Source organism: Thermobia domestica, chromosome 2, assembly GCF_964235325.1.
Source record: "Thermobia domestica chromosome 2, izTheDome1.hap1.1, whole genome shotgun sequence".
NCBI lineage: Eukaryota > Metazoa > Arthropoda > Insecta > Zygentoma > Lepismatidae > Thermobia > Thermobia domestica.
In genome coordinates, this window is record NC_137455.1 from 82,927,920 (window position 1) to 82,950,160 (window position 22,241).

At 35.1% G+C, this 22,241-nt stretch overlaps 2 protein-coding genes across 5 annotated transcripts in view; one reads left to right on the forward strand and one right to left on the reverse strand.

The window, feature by feature from the left end:
• The window catches only part of stmA (Protein EFR3 homolog stmA), an 82,093-nt gene extending 76,026 nt beyond the window's left edge, over nt 1-6,067 (forward strand). For all 4 annotated transcript variants that reach the window (XM_081743248.1, XM_081743257.1, XM_081743267.1 and 1 more), the window contains exon 17: nt 3,094-6,067. In XM_081743248.1, the coding sequence (XP_081599374.1) occupies nt 3,094-3,282 (189 nt within the window). In that variant the 3' untranslated portion in view covers nt 3,283-6,067. The remainder of the gene's footprint in view (nt 1-3,093) is intronic.
• Nucleotides 6,068-10,866: 4,799 nt separating this feature from the next.
• The window catches only part of LOC145673505 (transforming growth factor-beta-induced protein ig-h3-like), a gene marked incomplete in the record, with an annotated part of 40,577 nt that continues 29,202 nt past the window's right edge, over nt 10,867-22,241 (reverse strand). The window contains 7 exon segments of the mRNA XM_081743277.1: nt 10,867-11,553; nt 13,422-13,603; nt 15,585-15,741; nt 16,832-17,017; nt 19,249-19,556; nt 20,533-20,745; nt 22,067-22,207. Of these exon segments, the coding sequence (XP_081599403.1) occupies nt 11,455-11,553; nt 13,422-13,603; nt 15,585-15,741; nt 16,832-17,017; nt 19,249-19,556; nt 20,533-20,745; nt 22,067-22,207 (1,286 nt within the window).

The following is a 22,241-nucleotide window of genomic DNA, read 5'->3' on the forward strand; positions in this document are numbered from 1 at the left end:
TTTATGATAGAAGCACGATAACTTAATTTCCCATAAGTTTTAATTTCCTGACTCCTATTGGAGGTAAATGCTAGCCGAATTCAGTTTTTTTTATTATTATTATTATTATTAAAGTTATAAATGGAACACTACCTTTCTTGCATCATTTCAATGTAAAGCAAAAGGATATTTCTGGGCCAACGCTATGAAATATTATAAAGGTAACCAGGGAAGTTCTGTCGCTTTTTGAGGAGATCTATCTTTCATTGGCCCTGGTTGAATGTGAATGGAGATAAGGCGAAGGTCAGTTGTTGGTGTGGGTATATCCAACATACTACCTGGTTATGGCAGTTCAGTTACATTGTAAACTTGCATAAGGACAGAGTAACATGGGACCTCCACAGAGCGTCATAAGGGGTGTCTGTTGTACGAGTTCAAAGTGGGGTCAAACGCTGTTGCAGCGAGGCGGAAGATATGCCAGGCTGTGGTGAGGGTGTCGTGACTACGCGGACAGTGCAGCAGGGGTTTATCAAGTTTTAAGGACGGTGACGAAACACTCGAAGACGCACCACGTGCCGGTAGACCAACACATGTACAAAATTAAGATCTTCAGCCAGCAATTGAGGCGGACAGTGGCCAGACATGTGAGGAATTGGAACTACAATTCAGTGTGAGTGGAGAAACCATTCGACAGCACCTCTATCAACTTGGGAAGCACTACAAGTTGGGTCGATGGGTCCCACATAATTTGACTCCGGGCCAGAAGACAACGTGAGCAGACACGTGTGTTTCTTTGCTGTCTCGTCTGAGGAAGGAGCCATTTCTGGACAGGGTGTTGACATGTGATGAGATGTGGCTCCTGTACGAAGCTCCACGGCGCTGTCATCATTGGTTTGCATCCTATGAACCGGTTCTAAAACAGCCGAAACCAGCACTGCACCAGAAGGTCCTCTTGTGTGTTTGGTGGACTGCTCGCGGTATCGTGCATCGGGAACTGCTACTAGCTGGTCAGAGCATCAATGCGACTGTATACTGTGAACAGTTGAGCCATGTTCAAGAAAAATTCAAAACTCTGGAGTCAGCTGTGCCACATCTGAATCGCAAAGGGGTCCTCCTGTTACAGGACAACACTAAGTCCCACATGGCTAGGATGACCCGGGACACCATTCTACGCCTCGGATGAGAAACACTATTGCATCCTTCATACTCCCCGGACATTACACCGTACGATTATCACCTGTTCCATTCCTTGGACGATCACCTTAGAGGACGCCTGTTCAATTCCCTAGTAGAGATGCAAAATGCACTTAATACCTTCTTCGCTTCACGGCCCACCAAGTTCTACCGCGATGGAATACATGGGCTTCCAGAAGGTTGGCAGAAGGTCGTCGATTGTGATGGATACAATTTTTGACCTTCGAGGTACGTCTTAGTTGACATATCAATGTTCGAATGTGGTGGGTGAAAAAGCGATAGAACTTTCTTGGTTACCTTTATATTAAAATGTGTCTGCCGTATATGAAACCTCTCCAGAGATTGAACCAACAGTAACGACAGGAAAGAAGATACTGTTAAAGGCTATTTATGAAATTTCTGAAAAGTAAGCCGATATTTTGGACTTCAAAAGTCCATTGAGGCATTTTATTTCCGTATGTCGAATTCATTTTATGTTCTCTTTGTCGTCAAAATTCTTCGGCCAGTGTCCAGTAATGTGGTGTCTAGTCCATAATGGATTAGCCTACAGAGACACCTAAGGGACGGCGCCGGTTTTCGGTAGGAGATTTATCAGAACTAGAGAACTCGTCTGTCAGGAAAGAAATCTTATCCTATTTTCATGTTAAAAAATAGCTCACTTCGTTAATAATTTATGACCATAGATGCATCGCATTTTGCGATAGAATTTTTCGTTTGAATTGCATTTCTGTGATTTTTGTGTAGTAAACTATTTTTTGTGGTATCAATGGTGATTATGAATTTCATGTGTCATTTTTATTAGATCTTTCACATTTTTCGAGTGTTCATATTAATGTTTAGTTCTTGGACAATTCCACATAGAGTTCTGCAGCGTAACAGATATATTTTAAGTGATATTGTTTATTTGAAAAAAAAAAAAAAAAGTGTTTCTAAATGTAACGCTGTCTCAATGGGCTTCCGTCAAAATGGAAGAATGTATTTTGCAAATATTTGTATTAGATTAGAGCTGTTTTAAATCTCAGAAAATTTCATGTGTACGTGTGATTTACTGATTTAACATCGAACATTGACAGATAAAGAAGAATTTAGTGCATAAAGAATATTCTAGCTTTAAAAAAAAATCTTTTCTTCTTGAGCTTTTTTTACTAAACTTATATAAAGTAATAAAATGATGTACCTTAGAAGAGTTTAATTATTTCCGGTTTGTATAGTATTTCATTGCACTGGAAATATCTTCAGGTAGTTGTGTTCAAAATAACCAGTTGACTGCGTGTTTTACACTGTGATTTATTTATTCTGTTTCAAAAAACATAAACTATCTACTGTTCACTTCAGTAGCTTTTAATGAAGAGAAGAATTAAGATGTATCACGAAACTTGCGAGAACGGAGCTATTAATATATATTCGGCAGTCTACATTTGGCAACACTAAGAATAATTTGCAATATGACGGACTGCCGATGATGTCTTAATAGTTCCGTTCTCGTAAGTTTCCTGATATATTTTAGTTTCTGCTTTCGTTAAATATTGCTGAAGTGAAAGCTGGATAATTTTTAGTTTTTTGTACTATTGTACTATAGAAGAGACCTATCGAATATAAAACTAGCAGGCAGGTAAATACAACTACTTGAAAATATTCATCAACTAGCAGAAGGTGGAAACAGCAGTGACTGACTTTTTTTTTGTCTCTGAGGACAAGACGTAGTATCAAGGAACTACAAGGAAGGTGGCTGCAGACAGCCCAACACGAGAGGCTATATGTTGAATGTTAACCTGCTTTCATTATACTGTAATAAATAAAGATATGTTTTGTACCAGAATGTTGTAGCACCTATGACTGACCCTTGTACCTATGTACTAATGTCTGTTTTACACAAAAGTTCAAAACATATTTCTTAATATTACTTTGTCTAATTTACAGAACGATGTACTTCAGAATAAGCTAAATGAAATATTCGGGAAGATATCGACAACTTTGGTGGAATCTGTTCGTCAGCCAGCAACACCGACTCCAGGTTCGAAATCTGAAAGGCATGATGATCCTTTGAAAACTCCCATAACCAATCCCCCAGCATATGAGATCCATTTCCCAGAACTCTTTGTCTATTAATTTTACTTGAGTTGGTACTTAAATAAGGAAAGGGTATATTACACGTTACGATAACTGTATGTGTCTTAGGTATATGTAACTCAGTTATGTTTCTATTTCCCTATACAAGAAGAAGGGAATGCCTTATTACTACGATCTGCTTGTAATACAAACATATTATATCGAGCACAATATTAGAATTGTGTATATTAATTATTCATAAATTTAAAACAGTATGGCATGGAATGAGGGACAAAAGCAATATCATATTGTTGTTGTTGTTGTTGTTGAATTGTTGATAATATTATATCACAATAAACAAGATGATCTTTACTGTGAATTATCTAATTAGTGTCATATACTAAAATAGAAATACGTATCTTCCTTTATTTGATGTAGTAGAGCTGACGAGTATTATTATAAATGAATTAGGTTTGTAGTTCATATAAATGTATCTCTTTCAGTGTATTATTAGTAAAAGGGATGCACTGAAGTTCTTCTCATTCTTGGACATAGGTGTCTGGATTTAATGAAATTACATATTCATCCGCGTGATGTGTTTTGTATATAGTATGTAGTACTGTGTATATGTTTGTAGTGAATTTTTTTTTCTAGTATTCCAAAGGAACTTGTTGACAATAATGACTTGGGTTCAATTGGAGTGACTTCCATTAACCATGAATCTCTCTCTCTCTAATTGAAACTGAAGTCGAATTTATTTTTTAAAGCCAAAGACACACCAAAGGGCAAATTTTTAGAAACTAAAGTACTAGTTATATTTCGAGAACATTCGTAGAAATATTTTGAAATAATTTAACCACCATTGTAACCTTTAAGTGCATGATGATCTTCACGACTTACTTATCTTGAAACAGGACGTTTTAAAATTATTGTTGACTTAAAAGGACTTTATGTGACTTAACTAATTTATGAATTTGGCAGTGATACCAGTGTTCACAATTTAGAAGCTGTCAGCATGATTAAAAGTTTTGAAGCTGATTAGGCAAAATAGGCTGTAGCATCCCACTTCAAATGAGGGAAAAAAAAAAAACTTTGTTAGGAGGTATGTCATAAATGTAGTTTTATTGAGTATTTGACACAATAAACTGTTTGGGAACAAATATGAAAATGACAGGGGCAAATAAATTGGCATTCCCCTTTCATTGTAAGTGTTCTATCTCCGATCCTGTTGTGTGTTCCTCTTAATTTAGTTTAAATACTTTTACTATGTTGGTGTGGAGATCTTTTAAAAATTGTTTTGATATATTTAGTCTGGAAAAGTCTCACTTATTTGTATATTAGGTATTTTGATAACTAAATACTTATAATAGTTGCCGACAGTTGTAATTGATGTTACATAGGGATTTCTTAGCTGTATCAAGCAAATCTTGACATAGTCGTCGGTACATTATGCATTTCATTTTTGATTACCTTTTCTGAAAAATACGTTTGTTGAAAGATGGCATCTCTTAAGACAAATGGTCGTAACATTAGTTTAACCTAGAAACATACACAGAAGTGAACTGTTACCTTTAACAAAACAGACAGACATATTCATATGTTATTTATAAAGAAAAGAAAATATTAAATGGTAAGTTCTTGTAGTTATTTGCTTACATATAAGCAAATTGCGATATGGCTAGTTTTGCAACATATAACTTACCATTGGAAAAAGTTTACTAAGAAATGGCAGTTACTCCCAATTCTATATTAAAAATATAAAAATGTGGGGAAAAATTTATAAATACAAAATTGATTAGCAGCGTTTTATAATTGGTCAGACATGGCTTTCATCCTGAAACTGTATTGTTCTGACAAAGTTACACATAAGAGAAGCAACCATTATATGTTACTGCATATTTTGTCGCAGTGTTATAAGGGTAAACGACATACTATATATGGTTAATACTTTCTAATAAATTGAAAACTTCCGGAATATTAACCTTGTTATCTTTGGGAAGTCAAAAGTATTATTTGTTTGACTGGAAGATTTGAAATCAGTGTTGAAGCAAATGTAGTGGTATGATGGGTTATTAACAATTAGATATTTTAAAAAAAAAAAAGTTATTTTATGTGTATATTATATTAAGTATGAGTATTACTGAGTAATACCTACCTATATACCTATTTATATGTAAATGTATTCATATACAGTAGCGTAATATAGCTGTCTTCTTGTACTTAAAGTAGGTTGTTATGTATATATTTATCCGATAAAGTATTCTTTAAACTCACTAAGGTAAAGAATGGCATAAAAATCCTGGCAGCCGTTGTTTTCATTCATTAATTCATAGATTTTCAGTAAGAAAATCTTGATGAATACAAAATAAATCATCATGAATTATTTTATAGTTTTCTGTGGAAAATTAAATGTATTTTTATTGAAGAAATTATTTGTTTTTAAGTTTTTTGCAATTAACTTTAAAGACTATACCTTCGCCAAGCGTATTATATAAAACTTTTTTTTTTAAAAAAAAGAAGAAATTTTAATGCAACCGTATTTTGAAAGAAAAAAACGTAAAATTGATAAAATTGTAATATTAGATATTGAATGTATTGTTATTGTTTTTGTTGTCATTGTTGATGTATTTTTGTATTTCAAATCAAGTGTCAGGGTATAATATAAAACTCTGAAAGAATTTCGGAAGTATTATTGTATTGAATCTTTTCAGGTGGCTTTAAACTGGTTGTGATATTTATGCACTGCATGATTATCAAGAACAAGCAAATGCTGGAGTTGTAGTACAATGTAACCAAATGTCTAAAGTACAATGTAAATTGGTAAAATAAAATCAGGTCAAAATTACTTAACAGAGCCTCTTAAATTACATATCTACAAGTGCGAGTGTTGAATAAACAACGGTACTAAAGTTCTCTGATAAAAAGCGAAGGTATCGGACTGTGCGTCACGCTAATTTCTAATAATACGCAGTCATGCTAATACATATCACTACCTGCACAATCGCTTGTCTGCCTGACACTAATAAATATCACTACCTGCACTATCGCTTGTCTATCTGACAGTAATAGATATCTACTACCTGTATTATCGCTTGTCTACCTAACACTGATTGATATCACTACCTGCACTATCGCTTGCCTGCGTGACACTAATAGATATCACTACGTGAATTATCACTTGTCTGCTTGACATTAATCGATATAACTACTTGCACTATCGCTTGTCTACCTAACACTAATAGATATCACTACCTGCACTATCGCTTGTCTACCTGACACTAATAGATATCACTACCTGTACTGTCGCTTGTCTACCTGACACTAATAGATATCACTACCTGCACTATCGCTTGTCTACCTGACACTAATAGATATCACTACCTGCACTATCGCTTGTCTATCTGACTAACAGATCTCATTATCTGCACTATCGCTTGCCTACCTGACACTAATAGATATCACTACCTACACTATCGCTTGTCTGCTTGCCTAATAGATCTCACTAATTACACTATCGCTTGTCTACCTGACTAATAGATATCACTACCTGTGCTATCGCTTGTCTGCCTAATAGATATCACTACTGCACTATCGCTTGTCTACATGACACTAATAAATATCACTACTTGCACCATTGTTTGTCTGCGGGGGCTCAGTGGTAGAGCGTTCACCTCTGGTGCTTGGGGTCCCGGGTTCGATCCCAGCCCCCGCCAAGTGAACTTTGTGGTGGACAAACACCGTGCTCGTGGGATTTCTCGGGGTTCTCCCGTTTCCTCCCACTTTCTTCATTCCACCATTTCACTCATCTCTCATCATCACCGTCTCCTTTAGCCTAACTGGCATAACCGTGGGACGTAAAACTCAAAGATTTCATTTCATTTTTCATTTCATTGTTTGTCTGCCTGACAATATCACTACCTGCACTGTCTCTTGTCTACCTGACACTAATAGATAGCACTACCTGTATTATCGCTTGTCTACCTAACACTAATTGATATCACTATCGCTTGTTTGCCTGACACTAATAAATATCACTACCGCTTGTTTGCCCGACACTAATAAATATCACTACCTGTACTATCTCTTGTCTACCTGACACTAATAAATAGCACTACCTGTATTATCGCTTGTCTATCTAACACTAATTGCTATCAGTACTTGCACTATCGCTTGTCTGCCTGACACTAATAAATATCACTACCTGCAATATCGCTTGTGTACCTGACACTAATAGATATCACTATCTGCACTATCGCTTGTCTACCTGACACTAATAGATATCAGTACCTGCACTATCGCTTGTCTACCTGACACTAATAGATATCACTTCCTGCACTATCGCTTGTCTATCTGACTAACAGATCTCATTATCTGCACTATCACTTGTCTACCTGACACTAATAGATATTACTACCTGCACTATCGCTTGTCTGCCTGATTAAAGATATCACTACCCGCACTATCGCTTGTCTACCTGACACTGATAGATATCACTACCTGTACTATCGCGTGTCTGCCTGACTAATAGATATCACTACCTGCACTATCGCTTGTCTACCTTACACTAATAGATATCACTACCTGCACTATCGCTTGTCTGCCTGAGTAATAGATCTCACTACCTGCGCTATCGCTTGTCTACCTGACACTAATAATTTCACTGCCTGCACTATCGCTTGTCTACCTATCTAATAAATATCACTACCTGCACTATCGCTTGTCTAACACTAATAAATATCATTACCTGTACTATCGCTTGTCTACCCAACACTAATAGATCTCACTACCTGCGCTATCGCTTGCCTATCTCATACTAATAGGTATCACTATCTGCGCTATCGCTTGCTGCTCATGGATTTAAATCAACGTAGTATTGTGTAAAACGAAGTAGTTTATTAATTGCGAAAATATTGGGGGGAGGTAAATTCAAAAAGTAAATAAATTTGTTAAATGTAAGCAATTAGAGCTTTTAATTAAGCACAATTTTAACCTTTAGTGTACAGTGGGCCGAAGGTTTGGTGGGAACAACTAGTTGTGATAGAAGGGATATACTTCGTCATAATGGGGAAGTTTAATTGGATTGGTTGAATGGAGAGCTTAGCATTTCATTGACCTACAGCTTAACATGGGAGTCGAACCACATGAACTTCACCGGGAATCGAACCTGCTTTATTTATCCAGTTATTTATTTAGTCTAGAAAATTAAAATGGTGAATACCTTCCATAAAATGCAGTTCTGATTGATGTGTTGGCTTCTGCGGATGTCTATTTCATTGAAAATAAAGAGAGAGAGGACAAATACTTGGGTAGAAACTAGAGAAAGGTGAAATTTTATCATTTGATTTTCAGAAACTCTTTATCGTATTATTTTAATAACTAACTACTCAAGACTCCAGATGATATTTGATGAGTCTTCTGACCCTTCATGAATTTGGAAACACATGTAGTTCTGATCCCATGTCAAGCTGCAGATCTAAATCTTGTGTAGTTTCAATGTCAAAAAGGGAGTTAAATCTCAAATTAACCTATAATGTGTTTGAGGAACATCAGTATATTACTGTAATTTGATAAAAACCTACTAAGCTGCAGATTTCAAACTTATTTTACATGTCGAAAATATTTTATGTTCATCTAGTATTTTGCTATAAATTAACTATCTGCAACAGCTCGGACTTTTACAATACTCTAGAAAAGAGATTTTAAAAAATTATTAGAAAATTCAGTCCTTACTCTTCGAACAATCAAAGATGTCTGAAAATACTAATTCAGTGGAGATTACTATGCTGAACAAATTATAGTTATTAAAATAATGGAAGCATCTTAACAAAATTCAACTTAACTTTATTACGCCATTGGATCACCTCTATCGTGTAATATAGCTTGTACTTGTCACTAAATTGACTCATATACTTTGTGAAGCGATTCCAGAAGGGTGCTGTCAGTTGTATCAACAATGATAGAGGAAGAAAATTGCACCGGATTCATTGCTCCAAAGCTGATCATGTATGTTCAGCAGTGTTCAAGTTGGGGGACTCAGCAGACAAGGGGATATATTAAAATTCATTTTGGTATTCCTTAAACCACACCGAAACAGGTCTAGCTTTGTGTATTGACGCAACTTGGAAGACAACAATATCTGTATCATAAGATGTACCTGGTCATGTAGGCAGTAATTCCCATTTGAGAATAAAATAGGACTAATGGAATACTAGAATACTACCAAATCGCGGCCCACACCAACGTAATTACCACTACATTCATCAGTAGGAAGTAGGTAATTTGGAACATACACTTCTTTGGGCATCTACTATATATAAATCCTGACTTTTGGAAACAAAGAAAAAGATGACTCGTCAAACCATAATACTCTTTTCCAGTTATTGGCGGTCGAAACTTTTGTGTTCGTGGTACTGTTTTTCTCGCTACCGCGTTGAAGTCTGTGATTAGAGGTTTCGAAATCGTATATTGAAGTTATGCAGTTCTCGTTAACTTGTGATTATAAAAACATGTTGCAGATGCGAATAAGTTGTGCAGTTAGTCGTGCGAATTAACTTTGCTGTTCTTTCTGACAAGTGCTCTTCAATGTTCAACAACCTGTTTTACTTCGGCTTTCTTTCCATCCACTGTCCGTTTTCTAGAGTTCTGTATGACGTTATTTTGGATACTGTTCTCGATATATACGTAACACACTGGCATTCTTGGATACACTTGTTCCGACTCTCAGTTTGCCTTCTAAAGGCGCCTCTCATTTTGCGCAGTAAAATCAGGGATATTGCACACACCAATCCGTACTACTACTTGTCACTCAACATAGGACTTAACACAAATTTTCAGTGCTACTTACTCATCTTACTTGTTACAATACATGAGTGTTTCCATTATTTTGTAATTATCTGTACACAGCAAGCGTATAGATGAGTGAGTGACTACATAATGCAAGACAAATTCATGATTCGAATTAGGAATTATATGTAGCAAGTACAATTATACATTTTTTTACTCAATGGAACTAGGAGAACAAATATTATACATGAGGTATGTTTATCATTCGGTGACCATTTATATGCTTGAACAAAAGGAAAAATTCGTCTCATTTGAAAGATAAATCTCAAAGCTTTATTTATTTACGTGTATTTTTACGCTTGCAGCTGCGTAGTCAATATGTTCCTTCATTTTCATTCTTCAATTTTCTTTTAAGAAATCACAAAATGGGGCTCCTAACTACGATTTTCCAATATACTCTAATACAAATACATATCGAAATAGTCCCAGTTACCACCTTTTAATTCTCCTTCCCTCTGGGATAAAATTTTCTGGAATAATACCTGATACGGGGTGAAGTAGGAATTGTAATGCGAATTCAAAACCATTATAATTGACTTTAGCATTGGGTCTCTGTTGGTTCCAAGTTTAAATTAAGAACCCCGGTTAAGTAATTTCAGCCGTGATAGACATTTCTGGACTTTGTACTCTTTCTATTTTATTTAGAAATTAATATCAAATTCATATTGTTAGTAAGATACAAGCGCATAAATTATGAGAAACTACTAGAAAATTTTAATAAATTATGCTTCTGTAAAAATAAATAAATAAATAAAGCTTTTTACACGTAGTACATTAAGAGAAAGAAAAAATTATACAATATTTTTTTTTACTTAAAATAGTTTATTGCTCTAATAAATAAATATACATCCATTCGTATAATTAAACATGACGTAAATGAGCATTAATTAATAAATTTAACAAGTGCAGGGAAGATAACAGGATTTTAAAATATGATAATTATTACGTCGCTGGCGTATTAATCGATATTTAACAGGCTTGAGTTGTTCATGATGTTTGCTTGTCATGTATATTTAGTTTCAAGCAAAGCTGTTTCTTTTCGAAGATCGTAAAATCAAGTTCGACCATTTCTTGATTAAATAATAACCCTGTGCATTGTTAAACGTACAAGATCTTAAATAATTGACGAGAAGTCATGGACAACGGAGTTTAAATTACTAGATACTACTACTGGGAAACATCTGAACGTAAAATTAACAGTAAGCAGTGGCGCTTACTGTAGAGGGTTAGCCTAATGCCCTCAAGGAGGATATAAAATATATCACTGTTGAGGCGAGACGGGGCTACGTAGCGAACAGTACACTTCACATTGTCAAAGTGTCTTTCGTTTTTATAAAAATAATTAAAATGTTCTTATAAAAAACAAAATGAGAAGAGGTACTTGGTATTTTAAGCACCAAACAAAAAGACTTCGACATTGGGGTTGCCAAACCTCTGGAAGGCTCCTGAGAACATTCCTTGGTGTCTTCTTTTCTCTGGCAACATTACCTGAAAGAAAACAGAGTTAAAAGGGTCTTTAGTACATTTGACTAAAGAGAAAATTACGTGCAAATGAAACTGTAATCCGTCACCTTGTAAAACGTGAACCAAAGTATAATACCATTGTGCAACCTGTAAACATTGAGTACACAGAAACACATGACGAGACAGAGTTCAAGTTTTATGAACTCAGCAGAGTGAATTGAGTTACGCTAATAATTCGGATATAGTATTTTGGGAAAAATAAAAAGTCCTCTGACGAATAAGACAATGGAAATACATGGTGAGAAAGTTGCATAGCAAGAAACTTCATTCTTCCATTTCATTATGACTAACCGAAGAAAGGAAAAATTAAGTGCAAAACCTACAAAGATAAGCTAAATTTCTACAACAAAGTTTAGGTGGATACGGAATAGTTGACATACACATATGAAGGGAATATTAAAACAGATTTATAGTTGTGCCAAAAGACTCTTTTAAACGCTTTACTCGCAACAATATTTAGAGAAAATGTTTTAATATATTCATCATCATCATGTATTCTGCTATTATTGGCAGGTCACTTACTGGAACTGAAGAGCTTCCATGCTTCGTGATCTTCCGCTAACCTCTTCGTCTTCATGTACGATTTTTCCATTTTGATATTGTCTATTAATTGTAGTCTGCTTCGCCCCCATCCTCTCTTTCCTGCTACTACCCTCTAGCAGTTCCTTGTTATCCACTGTCCCAAGCAGATTCTCCTCCTCTTCATAATATCTAAAATTGTTCTTTTCTCCTCGGCCATTTCTAATGCCCTCTCATTCGTTTCCCGCTTGACCTAGGTAATTCTCTCCATTCTTTTTCACACCCACATTTCGAAAGCTTCCAATCTTTTTCATGATTTTTGCGTAATGTAATGTTTGTGATCCATAAGTACAATACTCCACACGAAGCATTTTTTGAGTCTTTTTCTCAACTCTTTATTCAAGGTCCCACAAAACAGACTTTTCTTCCTCCTAAAGGCTTCTTTTACCATTTCGATCCTTGCTTTTATTTCACGTTCACATTTCATATCATTACTAATAATACTACGCAGATATCGAAAACTAGTCACCTGCTCTATTTTCTCCCCTCCTACTTCTATTTTTGACACCAACCCCTTATTTCAATCACCATGGCTTTTGTCTTTCTAACATTCACTTTCATCCCATATTCTTCACAGTTCTCATGTTTTCTAACATCTTATTGATTTCTCTTCAAATTCTACAACAAGCGCCATATCATTTGCAAACCGTATACACGTAATTCTACCTCCTACTAAAATGCCGTCTTCATTTTATAGGCTATTTTTCATTATCTCTTCTAGATAGATGTTAAATAATGTAGGCGAGAGATAGCGTTCCTGTCGAACTCCCCTTCCAATCGCACTCTCTTCTGTCATTTCTTCACCTATTCTGATTAATGTATTAGTTTCTAGAAAATGTTTGATAGCAAAAATTGATATGTCTTTTATACAATAATAACTCTAGGTGAAACAAAACCCTCAAACAAAGATGGGATCAGATTTTTTGTTAAAGAAATTAAATATAGTTGTGAAGCTGTTTCTGTTTAAACAATGAAACTTGGACAGCAGTTTTAAAAAGAAGAAAGTCTGTCAGAACCTATATTTAAAGGTACTGTGCATTTGCCTGATGGGACTGAGGAAAACATCAAACCTGATGACCAACCGCGAGGTTGGAACTTCTCAATGACGAAGAGAGATGCTTACGACTCACCTATTTTCGCTTACGACTCTAGCGCTTTTTATACTGTATGATAGTGTGTCAACCTGAACTTTGACTTGTGATGATGCAGTTTTAAATTTCGCAATTATCATGAAACAATATTATTATACTTACTCTGTTGACTGTATGTATAACTCCATTGGTAGCCATTATATCACATTTGTGGACGCGAGCAGTTCCAATATGGACTCGTCCATCATGATCTCTGCGAACACCGTGTGAGTTTCCTGCAAGAGTCTCCACTCGGTTAGTAAACGGCCATGCTGATACACCTACTCCGGAGCAGCACAGGATTTCTGCAAGTGAAAAAAAATATCGTTAATGTTCCATGAAAGTAAATGTCATACACTTCCATAGTTCGTGCTTCATACAAATATTCAGCTATAAGCGGTTTGCCTGTTGTTTGGTATGGTATTGTCATTGTTGATTTATTTTGTCTCGTAATCGTGAACATTGACACAAAATTGATTCATAAGCTAAGGGTTACCAGATGACTATATAGTAACAATCAAATCCATTATATTTATAAAGGAAATAAATACGGACGGCACCAAGCACGTTATTGTATCACTGCGCCATCAGCTGTTAACGCCACATTTAAGTTTGTCCAATTGAGTTCAAGCGCTCGAGGTAATCACGCCACATTTAAGTTTGACCAATTGAGTTCAAGCACTCGAGGTAATCATTTTTGTGCTTAGAAAATGCGTTTCCAAATTAATATGGTGTACAGTTTGTATGTCTTTGAAAGTGTGGCCAACGTTGAATTTAGGCATTTGTCAGGAAAACCCTTAAGGAAGGAGGGGGACAATCCCGATAAATATCGGAAGCCCATATCTTTAGGAAGGAGGTGTGATAATTTTCTTTTAATTTTTCTTGTCTTTTCTAGAGATTAAATTAAACAAAGTTAAGTTTAAATATATGAATCTAACGATCTTTTGAACACCTTTTGGTAACAAGAATAAAGTTTAGTTAATAGTTTAGTTTATCAGAATTTAGTTACTTTTACATTATTACGTGGCTGTTTTCAAGCCCACAGAAATTATTAAAATGCACTGGAGGGCGGTCCATTCATATGAAACAATATAGTGTGTGCACGAATTGAGGCAGTGAATCCTATAGCACAAAAACTACTACAAGGAATGAAAACACAAAATACACAAAGCCAATGCAGTTAGTTTGATGATGGATAGCAGAAGTAACGGGCTGATTAATTATTTTCCCAAATTTGAACCACTGCTTTTTTTGAATGTTTGGAGGGAAATTTTAGACCGTATAAATGTACGGAGTTGGACTCTGCAGTAGAAAAGATAACTCCTTTGACACAGAATCAAACAACGTTAAAGCTCTTAAAGTTACCATAGATAAACATGTGAGAGGAATATGTTCTAAATACCTAAGGAGAAAAAAAAACTAACATCGGGATTAAAGCATTTTTTCAACAAAAATAAATAAATAAATAAATAAAAGATGAGGAGAAAAGAAGTTTTTCTTCGATAAAGCTGATTCTGGTATAATCGGTGGAGCATCTGATGCAGGTCCAGAAGAAACTGCAGAAGTATAATTTAAAATATTGGTTTCTGGTATAATCGTGCACAAGGTCATTTCTAAGGAGGATTCACGGTGTGAAGAAATGAGAAATATTTGTCCAATTTTTGAAGTCATTCTCAGAATAAATACTTTGGATGGCAGTGATGCAATAAAGAAATTAATTACAACCTATTCTGACGATCTGAGTAATAAGAGAAATAAATTTGTAAGGCAATGTTTGCAGTTACTTCTCCAGATCCGACCGAATCAACAGAAAATAAAGGGCCTTAATTTCTTCTCAATCAATAAATTGAAGTTAAAATTTGTGATTCCTGAACTTTGCATTGCATCCATAGTTTTCATTACCCTAACTGTTATTTAGTTGTTTAGGGAGAGTTTGATAAATTATCGTTAAGCAGACACCATTTGAGATCAAAGAGACCAACTTTGAGGTAATTTTTCTAGTGATGCCATGGACAAATATGTTCAAAAATAGTCCCATTGAATGAACGTCCTCAAATTGGTATAAAAGCGCAATGAAAAATGTATCCAAGTGTGTGTTAATTCAAACACTTCGACTTGCGAACTGTAGGCATTTTGATCAAATATGATTAGCCGTTCTCATTCTATAACATTTTGAAGTCAGATGAAGACTAATTTAGAGACATGCAATATAGTTATGTCTCAGGATAAGAAAATAATATATTTCGGTCGATTTTAGCAAACCGGCGATTAGAATTGTGTACTTACCTGGCAAAATGTGCTGGCGCAAAACTTCCACAGCTTTCTCTTTGTTTCTGAGCAATTCGTCTAGTTCCTTTTCTTCAAGTTTATAGAAGGCGTCATTTGTAGGTGCAAGGAGTGTGAAAGGTCCGCTTTCCTGAAGCTCATTTTCTATTCCTGTGTCCTGTAAGTATCGTCATATGGTTAGTTTCAAAATGTCAGATTAAATAACTTTTTTGTTAGATAAGGTTTAAACTTTACTTTTACCAGGGGCGCCCGAAGAAAATTTTCTAGATGGGGCTCATCTACATGGTTGCTATATTATCTCTGGTATTTAATATACGTGGTTTGCTATATTACGTATACATTCCTTGCTCTCTTCTTCGGGCGCCCATGACTTTTATTAATACATAAACTACAACTCTATCCATCACGACTCTGAAGCTCACTAAAGAAATAATAAACACTTCTGACCAGAGTATATACACTTGTTTATTAAAAACTAAATTACAGTGTAACGGTGTCGACAACTTAACGTTGTCTTCATCAGTTAAGTTGTCGAAACCGTTACACTAATTTAGTTTTTAATAAACAAGTGTATATACTCTGGTCAGAAGTGTTTATTATTTCTATAAACTACAAGTACTTGTATTTCACTAACCTATCATTTATCTGTATTCATTCAAGAGTTTTGTTTACAATTCTTATTCTACACGCTTCGACGTAGTATTACCATTCAATACGAAGAATCTTTTTGAACGCTGCTAGTATTTCGTGTTATATGCACAGATATAGTTTTGATTACCCTGTTCTTTTACAGTGCTGATAGAGTAGTTTGTTCCTCGAATGTCTTCATTCGACAGAAAGCAATCAGGAAATATGACAAAGGGAAAAAAAGTGCAAACGTATGCTGTATCCTCCACCCCATCCCGAAAAAAATAAAATAGGATGATGTTTTGTATCCTAAGAAATATATCTTAAACGTTTAACAGTAAGCAAGAAATGTAACTCAGGAGAATCCATTACGTCACGTAATTTAAGTTCAAATTATTACATGTCTTCTTTTCTGGCTTGTCCAGCTATCAGGGAAAGCTCCCGACAGAACCAATACGTCATTTAGTACTCAATTCTTTTTATATCTCAGATCCTATACGCATCGACGAAATCATTTCAAACTAGTCATATTCCTATATGTAAATTATGTTTTATCTGTTCATATTTATCACTTATCAGATTATTGTTGTGGGCGCATAAGAACAAAATTTCTCTCTTACCTCAATAAGCCTCTTGAGAATGCTGAATTTATCGTCAGATTTTATAATTTCGAGAATCTCGCCTTCTGGAGGGAGCAGAACCTTATCTACTTCATGAATTACTCCACCGCACACTCGGTTGTCAAAATGCATAATACGTGCGCACTGAGCCGTTGCTTTTGTTACTGAACCAGTGAAAAATGGGATCTGTAAAATATAAGCAAAATGAATGCATTGTCTATAGAGGTTATATTTGTTAAAGAGAAAACTATGATTTAGTATCTAGGCTTACTAATAATTTCATTTAGTCAAATTCATGTCGCTTATTTGTGAGAGGAGTGACATAACTGAAGCTTATAATTGACAAATATTCTTTAGAATATATAATTCTTCACGTAAAAAAAAAAAAAAAAAAAAGCGAAGATGATATATTTTTATTTTCTAAAGATAATTCATTCACTGCAATTTTGAGTTATGTCATTGTTTTCACACACAAGCAACACACGAAATAATGAAGATACGAGAAGCTACTCAATACATAATTTAAATTAAATATCTTTTGAATACAACATTATCAGTAATCTGCAACAATCTTCAAAATTGTATATGTGTTATAGAATTATGAATGAATATAGATATTACATGGGTTGTTGAAATTGTAGATAGAGAAAAAAAAAAAAAAAACAATGTTCATGGCAAAACGTTTCAGAATCTACATCGTAAAAATTAATACAAATTTCAACTTGGGTGCATTTGTATCCTTATATTTCACCGGTCTATTTCTACCGAGATAAATATGAGTGTTCGGGTAAGCCGATGCTTCTAGACAAGATACAAGAACCAACGTCAGTTACGCAGTCACCATAGACTGTTCAGAAAGCAATTGCGTGCGATGATACCTGACTGCACAGTTGATTTAGACTAATGGTATGATGAACTTGGTAACGGCATTTGGAAATTCTGAATCTTCGAAAGAAACAGTTCATACGACTGCAAGAATTCTGCAAGCATTGGCAAAGTGTATCGAGATTTGAGATGTGGATGGCCTGAAAAAGTGACTCCTAAGAACGTTGCTCGTGTGGAAGAACTAATCAGAGAAAGTCCAAGATCGAGCCATTAAGCGTTGGAGGAGGAAACGAAGATTGGATCAGCAGCATTAAACATGATATTGATTGAAAAAAAAATTGAGTGCTATGTCTGTTCAGAGAAAAGGAAAAAGTAAGAGTGTATGACTCTTAATTTCATGCTGGACAAGTTTGATGATGGAAAATATATCACTTTTCGGGCAGGTGCAAAATCTTAAACATACATTTGCATTTTAAACTATTGACAGTTTTCGTTTGTTTTTACTAGACTATATATTCCTTTTAAAAGTCTAGTACGGCCTTGGAATATGAATTTGTTTTTGACTCGAAGCTTTCAAAACTACTTTTCTGTTACTTTCTTATTCTTTAGGAAGATTATATGTTGAAAGTTACTTTTACCTTCTGTTCTTGAGGAGTTATAAGAAACTATAAAGTTGTAAGAACACGTCAAACAACAACACATAGGACGCCACACCTCATTAAAGATATCAGACATCGCAGGCTGTTGAGATGGGTGCAAACTATGCCACGTCAACAGCAGACTTTAACAGTGGACAAAGCACGAGTGTGCTTGAACTGTACCTATTACGTATGAGTCTTTACAGATGACGTCCCACACGTATACCAATGTTAACCGCACGACATAATCAATAACGACTGGTATGGGCACGTGCCTATCGTTATCGGACTGCACAGCAGTGGCTTAACATTGCATGATCTGATGAATCACGATACTGCCTTCACCACATCGATGTCTGAGTCAGAATCCGTCGTCTTTCCAGAGAAACGGGTGCCCGAGACGTGCACAGTAGGATGACTGCAGGCCAGCAGTGGCTTCATTATATTAGGGAAACCATCATATGGTCATCCATGGACCCAGTAGTGTGTGTGACTAGCACAATTACGGCTTGTAGCTATCGGCAGATCATTAGTGTTCATTTACACCCATTCCTGTCGGCCATATTTCCAGCTGGAAAACGGCATCTTTCAGCAGGATAACGCTCCTTATCACAAGGTCAACGTTGTGTTGTAGTGGTTCGAGGACCATAGTGGTGAATTTCAATTGCTGTAATAGCCTCCAAATACAACCGATCTTAATCCAATTGAACACTTTTGAGATGTCAATCAGCTCATCGAGTCCCTCCGCAGAATTTATAGGAATTAAGGGAGTTGTGTGTGCAGATGTGGTGCACCGTGACTCCAACCACCTACGCACTGATTCCATGCCAAACCGCATTGCTGCTGTCCTGTGAGCCAAAAATGAGTATACCAGGTATTAGGTACTGTAGATGGTCATAATGTTCTGGTCAGTGTATATTACCTTCAATATAAATGACAGGAGAAAAATCTTACCGTTGCGAACAGATTAACACGCACAGACTTGTCCATAAGCCCTGTTTTGAGTAACTGGTTATTCTCCATGTCGCAACCCTGTGCCTCGGGGCCTGTGATGTGGTACATCAAAAGGTCACGAAGCTTTGTTTGGTCGCTCTTCAGCTCCTTTAGTTGTTCCATGGAAAGGGAGTCAATAGCATCATTAGTGGGTGCAAATAACGTCATATTGCTCATGGAATCCAGCGACTCTTCAAGGCCAGCTTCTTGAATCAATTGTAAGAAGGCGGAGAGATTGCGATCTGCCAAGGCTGTAGTCATTGTGCGAGCTGCGAACAATATAGAATTGAAATATAATAATAATTTAAATATTATAATAATATTATAACCATAAAGTAAGTTTGCACTTCGATAACTCGAAGAACTTTCAGAAATTCAAAACATGTCTAGTTATAGAAAATTCGAAATATACGAAATAAAAATCTTAACCTAAATCTATCATTTGAACAAATTAGACAATTGTAAACAAAGTAATGTTTATGAATTAGTGATACTAATACTACTGTTATTACAGCTAATGCTGAGAAAATGAAATTAAATTTAACGTCCCATGATTATGCCCGTCAAGCTAACGAGACGGATGATTAATGAAAGTGAATAATTATAAAATGGTTGGTGGAATGATAACGTGGGAGGAGGAAACAAGAAGCCCGAAAACTCATGGACACAATGTTGTGCACCATATGACTTGGGATCAAACCAGGGTCTCCTCTCACCATAGATGAGCGCTATACCACTAAGCCACATTGCTCCTCTTATAATACTACTACGTATTGATAATTGCACAAATAAAATTAATCACCGTATAATTATTGCCGAAAGAAAACTATTAATATATTAATTTTGAAAATTAATATGTATAAATGCGTTTAAGGCTAATCATGGCACTACTGATACAAAGAACTATGATCAAAAAGAAGGCTATGTAAATATGGTAAACTGTAACCTACAAGGATAAAGGTGACGGAGGAAAATGGCTCTTGCCCGGTTTGCAATTCACCTAACAACTGAGTACATTTTATTTATCCTATAAAACATATCTTACACTACCCTTACAGTAAATTATCTTTGATAATTTCAGTAAATACAAAACACATTATTATTATAAGCTATATCTAGTTAATGTATATTTATTAGAATTTATTTTTAAACAAAACTTTTTTTACAAAATAAAGAATTAATTGATTAGATCTGTAAAATATAAATTTGTTTTTATGTAATACTCTTTAATTTTACTCTTCTTACCTGATTCGGGAATTAGAACTGAGTCAATGACATGTATAATGCCGTTCGTTCCGACGATATCCTTGAGAACGATCTGTGCATCGTCCACAAACAGTTTATCATCATCTTTGCGATGCAATGGGAGCACCTCACCAACAAGGTTGACGGTACGTACGTGGCCAGCGATGGCTGCAGAGCATACGGTGTGGGGAAGAATATGATGGCGAAGCACGTCTATAAAAAGTAATAATTACTATCTTAACAGAAATCAAGCAAAATTTTATATGTGATGCCAAACATTATAAAAAATATTAATAAATATAATATTTATTTATCAATCTTGGTTTACATAATTGACAGATGTCAAAGTACATTGGAATCGTCCAGTACAGAATATAAATGCAGTTCTTACATTACCATAAATAAAATAACTTTGATCTAATACAATGTAACAATTTTGATTTTTGTATTAAAAATGGTTCTGCAAAAATCCAATCAAGTGCCTTTTCAGTTAACAATTCCTGAATGTTATAGAGGCTGTTACAATTCACTTCAGTAGATAGTCATGGACCGGAAATCCGGAATATATAAATCTACGTAATCGATGTTTTCCATCTTATAAGTTAATTGGATTATCTGAGTTTTGTAATATTTTCCAAAATATAGCAATACAATTTTGCGTCACACTCTATAGCTTATGGTAAAATGATTAGTTTTAGAGATGTTTGTAATTGAACGGATAATTGCAAAAATTGCATTAGTCAGTCAGTTTTAAATACACCCTAAAATATCAAAATTACAGTTTAAATGTTTCTTCATTCAATTCTTTAACCCCTCTCCCCCATTTTTGTAATGTTAAGTATGAACGCGTGTAGTTCTTTCTGTGTATATTCCTGTAACAATTTAAAATTTGTTCTTAACTGGTAATCAGTTTTCATAGTAATATGATTCATGTTGTTTACACTATCACTGATTAAATTGGAGGGTTGAGTGCCACGGTCACCTAAGCGCCAAAATAGAAATTTCTCAGATCTATGAATCACCCCTAGATGCCATTCTTCACTCAAGGAAATATTAACCTATTGGGAAACATGGCTCAATCAGTGCTAGGAGGACAGTGATTTCTTGTTATGCTGTTAAAACTTATGGAAACACTGGACTTTAGGTCAAATTTTCTCAAAAGCATTAATGTGACACATAGGCTACTCTACCACTCAACCACTCAATTATAAGCGAAAGAACATTGTGTATATACAGTATATTCGCCAATAATGAATAATATCTCAAAAACATTAATAATTATAATTACTTAATATTTTGTCGTAGTAGCAACTTATTTTGTAAAATGTGAATATTGTTATTTAATTTTTCAAAGATTTCAAAAATTATAGGAACAATATAAGTTAATTCAAGTTATATTTAAAAAAAGATAAGAAATAAGTGTGTATATTAATCCAATGTTCTCGGGATTGCTGCCAGAGTGAATGTTGCTGTGCTTTTCAAGATCAAGTGTGTATATTACTTAGTATTTTATTATTTATTGAATGGTACTTACTGGCAACACAACCCTCTCCCTGCAAGAGTCGTGATCTCAATGAATGATCTAATTTATCGAAAGCTGCATCTGTTGGTGCAAAAAGAGTGAAATGGCCATTCTCATCCTTTAGCGTCTTCAGCAGATCGAGCTTTCCAATCACTGTAAGAGAAACAAATGATCAAAATTAATGTTT